This window comes from Ixodes scapularis, unplaced genomic scaffold, assembly GCF_016920785.2.
Source record: "Ixodes scapularis isolate PalLabHiFi unplaced genomic scaffold, ASM1692078v2 PGA_scaffold4__175_contigs__length_147842914, whole genome shotgun sequence".
In the NCBI taxonomy this organism is placed as follows: Eukaryota; Metazoa; Arthropoda; class Arachnida; order Ixodida; family Ixodidae; genus Ixodes; species Ixodes scapularis.
In genome coordinates, this window is record NW_024609879.1 from 84,190,688 (window position 1) to 84,200,397 (window position 9,710).

Genomic DNA, 9,710 nt, shown 5'->3' on the forward strand with positions numbered 1-9,710 from the left:
TGCAGAAGGATACTCCAACTCGCAGCACGCGGCTATAAAAGTGTGTAGCCGCGTACTCAAGCCCGTAACTCTATAAACTACTGTAAAATCTTTTATTTTTGCGGCCCCTATTTTTCGCAAATCGGTCAAAGAGAACAAATTGCGGCCGCTAAATTTCGCAAATTCTAGATGCCTGCATTGAAACTTTTAGGGACCGAAATTTTCGCAACCCTTATATCTTGCGAATTTTTCAATTCGCTAAATTCACGGGCTTGCGAACATTAAGGGTTTTACAGTATTCTGAGCATAAGCGAGAATGTTCAATGCGACACTAGTTTGCAGATAACAGATTGCTACCCATTGCAAAGGAAATTTCAACCTTGAAGCTATGGAAAAAAACATCTTGATCGATGGCACCCAGAAAGCCGCTTTGTGGCTGCCCAGGCCGCTCGTCCGCCGGTGACGTACACGGATAGGGAAAAGTAGGGATTTTTCATTGTTGCCAGTAGAGAGTCGCCTCCTAGAAACCTCGCGGCCGGCGTAACTTGAAAATTCAGTATCTTCGGGGAAAAATTTTATTCTAATGAAATATTTTGGCTATTAGTTAAGAAAGGGTTATTGATGCGGTCGTCCAGTTTTCAGCCAAATCGAAGACTATAAAAAAAAATCTGCGGAGCGTAAGCCTCCTGTTGATGCGTGACCATGAGCTAAATAGTTTCTACTGTGTGCATTCTTGTTTAAAAGGCATCTAAGCTTCCGTACTGATTTATCGCACCACTCCTACGTACTGGAAGGGTTGGCCGGTCAAATAAAAAGAGAAATAAAGCTTTCTCAAGGGATTGGCAACCTGTGCACTTACATCTACTAAGAAAATCCCTGCTCATTGTTTTTCTTCATCCGTTTGGAGCATAGCAGCTTGAATGTATCCCATCTTATATTGTATGAATCAAATGGGGTATGCTTTGGAATTTGAACCCTACGAATATTTAGCGAGAAATGCGTGATGGGTGATTTCTTGGAGGATTGTGCTCACAGTATCTACGTTTCTATGGAATAATCTATTAATCAATAGTTTACAGCTGCAAACATCTTAGGGAAATAAGTTACTAAAAAAATGTCACTTCCTGTATTATCGAAGGCCCCTGAATGCTTTATTGCCATTGATTGTTTTCAAGACCATACTTTTTTTATCTATGGTTCAGTAAAGAATGTCTCTAGGGTTCTGCTGTATTTCTGCTATATATAAATCAGTATAACACGACTTGGGTCGAGCTTTGTTTTTCATTGCAGTTCATTTGGAACAATTCCAACCTGCTCAACTTTTTAATTGTTCGGGGTTTACCGCAGGTTTTTGACATATGTACAACTTTTTCCTGTAAGGGATAGGTAACTTTTTCACTCCCTCAGTTTGAAAGACTGGAACTTGTTAATTTTGTCTCCCCAACAGACGCCGACGATGTGCCAGAGGGGAGCTCCGACTGTGGAGGAAGCCATAGCTTGTCCTCTTCCCAAGAACGCTCGGACCAGGAATGTCTGGACGAACAGGTGAATCCAAGACATGGCTGTTCTTTTGGAACCTGGTCCAGCATCTCTACAAGGAAGACCATTGCAATTGAAGGCACACAGACAGAAGAAGCGTCTAGGAAGCATCACTTAACTACTTGTGAAAGGATTGACACAGATGAAAGGCCCTTTAAATGCCTTGCGTGCCCTAAGGCTTTTCGGACTAAGTCTTCCTTGAAGGTTCACGAGAGATATCATAGTGATGAAAAGCCGTTTGAATGCCCCTACTGTCCTAAAGCATTTCAAACAAAGTCGAGGTTGACTGTGCACAAGATATCTCACAGTGATAAAAGGCCGTTTAAATGCCCCAGCTGCCCTAAAGCATTTAAAAGTAAGCCAAGCTTGGCTATGCACAAGCGATTTCACTGTGATAAAAGGCCGTTTAAATGCCCCAGCTGCCCTAAAGCATTTAAAAGAAATTCAAGCTTGACTATGCACAAACAACTTCACAGTGATAAAAGGCCGTTTAAATGCCCCAGCTGCCCTAAAGCATTTAAAACCAAGTCATACTTGACGACTCACAAACTATCTCACAGTGATAAAAAGCCGTTTAAATGCCCCAGCTGCCCTAAAGCATTTAAAACCAAGTCGCACTTGACGACTCACAAACTATCTCACAGTGATGAAAAGCCGTTTAAATGCCCCAGCTGCCCTAAAGCATTTCAAACAAAGTCGAAGTTGACTGTGCACAAGATATCTCACAGTGATAAAAGGCCATTTAAATGCCCCAGCTGCCCTAAAGCATTTAAAAGTAAGCCAAGCTTGGCTACGCACAAGCGATTTCACTGTGATAAAAGGCCGTTTAAGTGCCCCAGCTGCCCTAAAGCATTTAAAATCAACTCGCACTTGACGACTCACAAGCTATCTCACAGTGATGAAAGGCCGTTTAAATGCCCCATCTGCCTTAAAGCATTTCAAATGAAGTCAAGCCTGGCTAAGCACAAGATATGTCACAGTGATGAAAGGCCATTTAAATGCCCCATCTGCCCTAAAGCATTTCCAACAAAGTCGAGGTTGACTGTGCACAAGATATCTCACAATGATGAAAGGCCGTTTAAATGCCCCATCTGCCTTAAAGCATTTCAAATGAAGTCAAGACTGGTTAAGCACAAACTATGTCACAGTGATGAAAGGCCATTTAAATGCCCCATCTGCCCTAAAGCATTTCAAACAAAGTCGAGGTTGACTGTGCACAAGATATCTCACAGTGATAAAAGGCCATTTAAATGCCCCAGCTGCCCTAAAGCATTTAAAATTAAGCCAAGCTTGGCTATGCACAAGCGATTTCACTGTGATAAAAGGCCGTTTAAATGCCCCAGTTGCCCTAAAGCATTTAAAATCAACTCGCACTTGACGACTCACAAGCTATCTCACAGTGATGAAAGGCCATTTAAATGCCCCACCTGCCTTAAAGCATTTCAAATGAAGTCAAGCCTGGCTAAGCACAAGCTATGTCACAGTGATGAAAGGCCATTTAAATGCCCCATCTGCCCTAAAGCATTTAAAAAGAAGTTATCCTTGACCACTCACGAGATATCTCACAGTGATGAAAGGCCGTTTAAATGCCCCTCCTGTCCAAATTCGTACTGTAGCCAATCTTCCTTGAGAGTTCACACAAGACTTCACCAGAAAGGTGAGAGGACCTTCAAATGTGAAACTCGTGACAGATCATTTGCAGAAAAGTGTCACTTGACCAACAATGAGCTAATTCATGCAGGCCCAAAGCCATTCACGTGCTCCACCTCTTCAGAAGAGTTTCGTTTTAGGGCTAAGTTGAATTATCACAAAACTATTCACGTGCCTGTGGCTTATAAATGCCCCACCTGTCCGAAATTATTCCGCACAAAGTTTTACTTGAATGTTCATGAAAAACTTCACAAAAATGAACGAACTTGTCTAAAAGATATTTATCAAAAGTCTAGCATGAATAGTCATAAAACAATTCATGAATGCAAAGGAACCAGCAGATGTGACACCTGTGACAAATTGTTTGAACAGAGAATGGGCCAAAGCAGGCCCCAGCCTACCACCTGTGACCTACCACCTGTGGCTATGCACACAGGTGGTAGGCTATTGAAATCTGGTGCCCACCCAAAAGAGTTGATAGACAAATCGAGCTTGAGTCTTCACGAAAGACTTCTTAGTGGCAAGATGCCATACAAATCTGAAAATCTTGATGCAGCATTTTTATGGAAATATAAACAAGTGGGTTGCAAACAAAGTCAGTTGATCAGAAATCATGTTTTATGCCACACCTCCTCAGAAGCACTTTGCAAAGAGTCTCAGTTGAGTGCTCATGGAAAGATTCACCGAGATGAACTGACCTGCAATCTTAGCACTCATGCTGTCGCAGTCACTGAAGGAGGGCACGTGAGTGCTCACCAGGCTGTTTACAAGAGTGAAGGTCTATCGAAATGTCCTGTCCAGCCAAAAGTAGTTAAACTGAACTTACCTCTTCAATCGAAGCTTTCTTTTCAGTTGAAACTTCCTTTCAATCTCCTTTCAAATTACAAGGGTACAATCTACAAATGTAGCATTTGTACCATGGCATTCACCAATGAGCAACACTTAAAGGCTCACCAGGTGGCTCACCTGGGATGAAAACTCAGTTCGCACAGGATGAAATTCTTTTAGTTGCCTGACTTGCCTGTGAGAATTTGAGTGTCTTCCTAGGATCGTCAAGAATATCGCTGCAATGATTTTGATGAGTTTAAGGCTATGCATGGTGGTACCTGTGGACTGGCATTCAGATGAAGTTGGTGCTTTGATGAGCATGTCTTTTGTATAAATGTCTGTTATAAACATATGCACGCCCTCGAGGTGCATAAGGTGCAAAGCCTTGTCGAAAGTAGGTAACTCATGCTGAAGCTCCTCTTTGCTACTTTCACCTTGTCAGTGATTATAGTGTTTTTGTCAAAAACAGTGACGCATTGCAGTACTTTATGTTCAAGCGTCAGTATTTAGACGAACTGACAGATCATCTATGTATTAGTTTATAAACAAACAATATAGGGGTGCTGTACATTCCTCCCACAAGGCTTTTTTTTAGAAATAAAAAATGTCTTCCAATGATGAGGTGCCTGTTGTGACATGAGAGTGAGTGAAGTGTTGCAAGATCATAAAATAGAAAAGAGCTGGAACATTCTTCGGATAGCATTCATGTGGTGTCTTACTAACGACTTTGTTTTTTCAGACAATTTTATTTCCGCATTTTTCTGTATAGAAGCTGCTGCCTGCATTTTGGTTTCAAAGTAAGAAACTCTGCTTTTTTTAATCATGTCCGATACAAGTCTGTGCATTGCATTCAAATCCGCACCTGCTGTGAAACCATCGTCAGAGAACTTCACTGTCATGATGTCAAGGGTGCTGTGGCACCAACAGGTGGCAGTAGAGGTGGCCTCGTTAAATAAACGCGCCGATGCCCAAGTTAGGTGCTCGGCACTTACACCAGAACAGGAGAATTTGTCGTGCCTTGACGTGGCCTTGCCATGGGTCTGCGTTTATGACAACTGGCGACGAGAGATTAACTTCAGGACATTGGTTCGGTGCAGATAACGCAGCGTGGTCGATTTCGGTATGCCATCGGTTGGGAAGCTTTAGGCCTACGATGCAGCCACGACCGCATGAGCGGAATACGAGGATAAAATTCTATGATAATATAGTTTTGTTGTACGAGGGCGGTCCGGTAAGTACTTAGCCTCACCACCCAGTGGCGCCACTATCGCAAAAAAAATGTACTATCGTGTAGTACATTCTCGTAGACAGCTACTATCGAAGTTTCAACCAAATCGGACTCATAGTTTTGTTTTGATCGCATGTGGAAGCGGGCGTGTCCGTGAATTTTAGAAAAATGGAAAAAGAGCAATATCGGTCGGTGATTCGATTCTTGTTTTTGGAAGGGAAATCGTGCAGTGAAATCAAAGAGCGCTTAGATGCTGTGTACAGTGACTCTTCTCCTTCGATGGCGACTGTCAAAAATTGGTTTAACAAGTTTCAACATGGTCGCATGTCGGTTTTTGAAGAGTCACGCCCAGGTGCCCTGAAAACGGCTACCATGGAGGATAATGTGACAAAAATCCACAATCTCGTATTGGCAGACCACCGATTGAAGGTGCGTGATATAGCTGAGACAGTAGGCATCTAAAAAAACCGCGTGGGTCATATCCTGCATGAAATTTTGGGCATGAGAAAGTTGTCGGCGAGATGGGTGCCGCGTTTGCTCACTCCGGGCAACAAGCGCAACCGTGAGACCACTTCAGAGCAGTGTTTGACGCTGTTTAAGCGCAATCCGAAGAAGTTTCTGTGTCGTTTCGTGACCGTCGACGAAACATGGATGCACAGGTACACACCAGAGACCAAGGAACAGTCGCAACAGTGGACTTCACCCGGCGAACGTCGTCCGAAGAAGGCGAAGACTGTCCTATCGACCGGAAAGGTGATGGCCACCGTTTCTGGGATTCACAAGGTGTGATCTACATCAACTACCGGGAAAAGGGCAAATTGGTCACAGGGCTGTACTATGCCGAATTATTGGGCCGATTCGACACCGAAGTGCAGAAAAAACGGCCCCATTTGGCGAAGAAAAAAGTGCTCTTCCACCATGACAACGCACCGGCTCACATCTCCGCCCTCGCCACGGCCAAATTGGTCGAATTGGGCTACGAACTGCTGCCCCATCCACTGTATTCTCCAGATTTGATCCCGTGCGACTTCGTTTTGTTTCCAAACTTGAAAAAGTTACTCGCCGGGAAGAAATTTGAGTCGAATGAGGAGGTCATCGCCGCCACGGAAGAATACTTTGCAGACCTCGAGAAAACCTATTTTTTAGATAGGTTAAAAAAGTTGGAGCATCGCTGGGTCAAGTGTATCGAACTAAAAGGAGACTATATTGAAAAATAAATCGCCGCTTTTCCAAAACTTTTTGTTTTTCTTTTGTAGGCTAAGTACTTATCGGACCACCCTCGTACTTCGTGGCCAACGATGACGCTGAGGGAAAGAAAGCCGTGTTCCTGACTTGCTGCGGGGCAATGACGTACTCTTGCGAAGCCTCCTGGCCCTGACAAAACCCGGTGATGCCACGTGCGCGGCAATTTTTGCAATTTTTGGACGCCATTTTAAGCCGAGAATGCTGGAGGTTGTTGCAAGTTTTTGAAGTTTTTCTTGATGCAAAGGCAAGAAGGCAAATCAGTTGGTGACTATGTTGCGGCGCTGAACAAGTTGGCGGAAAACTGCAATTTCGGTTCGACATGAAACCGTATGGTGAGGGGCCAGATTGTGTCCAGTATTAGTGATACCGGAATCCAGACGCGACTCTCGGAAACTGCGATTCTGTACCTGGAGTCGGCCAAGCAGCTCATCATCACCATGGAAGTTACCAAGAGGGATTCTCGTGTTCAGTGTCCTCATGTAACGTTAGCAGATACGGTGGGCATGATGAACTTCGTGGAACTGCCCAGATGGAGTGCAACTGCGAGCAGTGCAGTGAAAAGCATCAGTCTTCTCTGTGTCGACACCGCACCAGCGCCTGCTTCAAGCGTGGACGGCAGGGCCACGTTGCCAAAGTGTCCGGTGTGATGGCAATTGCTTCCGAAAATTTGATATACTTGTGCCCAGTGCACAAGATGGACTAAGTTCCCAAGACAGAGGTCAACGCCGACGAGTGCTCCATGTGGTCACTGCGTGCAGAGGAGCCCGGGTCCATGCAGATGAAAGTCCTCGTGAAAAACGTGCCGCCGGTCATAGAGCTGGACACCGGTGCCTGCGTCTCCATCCTCGGTGAGGACAAATATGAAACTCTGTTTCCCGGGACGCCGCTGGAACATTACGAAGTGCAACTGTGGAGCCATTCCCGAGAGCTCTCATCAGTTTTAGGGAAGATTACTGTTGCAGTCATGGTGGTCACCCGGGAGTCGACGTTGCCGCTGCTCATGGTTGAAGGAGCATGGCCGACGCTGCTCTTAAGATTACCATGCAAGGACTTTTTTTACTGGTTTTAATTTGCACTGAACCTGACTGCACTGAACGTAGTAACTTAACAAACCTTTTCTTTTCTCGAATTTCGCTTTATTTTAAAAGTTATAGGCAAATTAAAATTACAAAAAGAAGCAAAAAATAACCTCCTTCATGACGTCCTTGGTCGCTTGAGTGGCTGTGAACTAGAGGAGGAGTAGTGAGCTTAGCGAGCGCTCATGGCTGCTGCACTCCGTGCTGACGGCTCGAGAGGGCACCACTGAAGCATGTTCTGGATAGGCTGTATAACGCAGGCAGCCAGGGTGGCTCGCATTGCATTTGCTGCACGAATGAACACTAATTCGGCATGACACTTCATTGGCCACAAATGACAGCAAACAAGGGGTAAAGATCAGTTCAGAACGGGAGCCACTTCGTGCTGCCATACCACCAAACGGCCAAATCGCAAGCCAAACCAGCTCGCGGAAGGCCTTCGGAACGTGTGGAACCGGTCGGATCCTCGAGCCCGTATACAACAGAAGCGGTGCTGCATACATCTGGGACCTTTGTACGCTTGCCGCTCGTCAGTGCCTGATCTCACTACCCTTTTCTAGTATGCGCCGCCTTTTCCACCACTTGGTGGCATGTATGTCGATGGGCCCTTTCTTGTTTCCGTACTTTATAAATGGCATTTGTTTCTTTCTGATCTAAAATACTCAACAAAAACTACTTTCATAAATAATAGAAATGGTTTGCGCCACTTATATTTAGTATTTTGACTAAAAGGAGCTTTTAGCGGCTCTGACCAGTAGTAAGCCCTGGACCAAAGACTTCAGATATCGTGCGCTTTCGGCACCGTGGGTCGCCCCGTATTTGGAGGAGGTTTCTGCGCCGTCCGGTTAAAATATGACTCACTGATATTTAGTTACTCTCTCTGTGCCCGCTGGCTTGCCCGAACCCCGAGAGATGTAGAAACCGCCAAAAAGGTAGATGCTTATATATGATTGCAGCACCCCTTTAAGGCAAATTTCTCTGATGTCCCTCGAAATATAAGGTGGTTCAAGTCACTGGGCTCGATCTAAAATGGACCGTAAAAATCGGCGCCTGCATGTAGCAATCTAAACTTTTCATTAAAGGTGTACTTCACAGGTCGGTTTTTTCTTGTAAAATTACGAAGCGTAGCTCTTTTTCTGTAAAAAATAAGGCCAAGAGACTTGTTACGGTCTACGGCGGGCAGCAACGCAGACGACGGGTCCCGTAGCGGGGTGTGTTTGGCGTTCGTATTGATAGATGGCGCTACCTCCTTATCGCGACTGCTTGCGACCACCGTGCTTTATTAAAATGAATATAATTTTTTTGAAATGTACCTTCGGTTAAAACATAGATGCAAACAATAAAAGCAAAACTTAAAGTAAAAAAATGTGTCTGCATTACGGCGGCACTTGTCCTGCCAACGGATTTCGTCTTCGTGTCGTCTGCTATCTTTCGCTGCTCGGCTGCACTTTGAGACGCTGCTCCCGACGCCATTTACGAATACGAACGCCAAACACACCTTGCTACTGGACTTGGTCGTCTGGGTCGCCGCCCGCCGTAGAGTCTGGCAAGTTTCTTGGCCCTATTTTTTTTAATAATAATTGGGTTGTGTGTGTGTTTATACAGCCTAGAACTTGGTCTGCCTCACAGGGGCGACGAGTCTCCCAGCTGTAGATGAGAAATTTAGCCAGTGCGGTACAGCCGCTAGCCTGGGGTCTTTAACGTGCATCACGCAGTAGTGACACACGACCACACGCCGGTACGATGCTCATCCAGATCGAAACGGGCAGGGGTGGGGCTCGAACCCAGGATCCCTGGGTTCTGCAGCGCGAGCTTTCGCTCCACGTGCTCCGAGCTGGTGTGCGCTAGACCACTCGGCCACCAATCCCCCCTATTTTTTTTTTTTTTTTACTAAAAGAGAACTACGCTTTGTAATTTTACAAGAAAAAAACGACCTATAAGATACACCTTTCACAAAAAGTTTGGATGGCTGCGTGCAGGCGTCGATTTTTATGGTCCATTTTGGATCGAGTCTGGTGACTTGAACCACCCTATACATGTAAAGTGTTCTGAATTTTCCTCCCTTGAGTCATTTCCTGTTTTCAGGTAAGCAAACCCCAGAAGAGTGTTCAGACCTGTTACCCTACCTTTCAGCCATAAGTGTTCCCTCTCCCATTCCCAGTCCT

At 45.1% G+C, this 9,710-nt stretch overlaps 1 protein-coding gene across 5 annotated transcripts in view; it reads left to right on the forward strand.

Annotated features, from left to right (window-relative positions):
• Positions 1 to 4,614, forward strand: part of LOC115326853 (zinc finger protein 493-like) — a 34,114-nt gene extending 29,500 nt beyond the window's left edge. For 2 of the 5 annotated variants that reach the window (XM_040216281.3, XM_042293757.1), the window contains one exon: positions 1,427 to 4,614. In XM_040216281.3, coding sequence (XP_040072215.1) covers positions 1,427 to 4,143 — 2,717 coding nt within the window. In that variant the 3' untranslated portion in view covers positions 4,144 to 4,614. The remainder of the gene's footprint in view (positions 1 to 1,426) is intronic. The other 3 variants (XM_040216283.3, XM_040216284.3, XM_040216285.3) reach the window with 3 other exon arrangements.
• Positions 4,615 to 9,710: the final 5,096 nt, after the last annotated feature.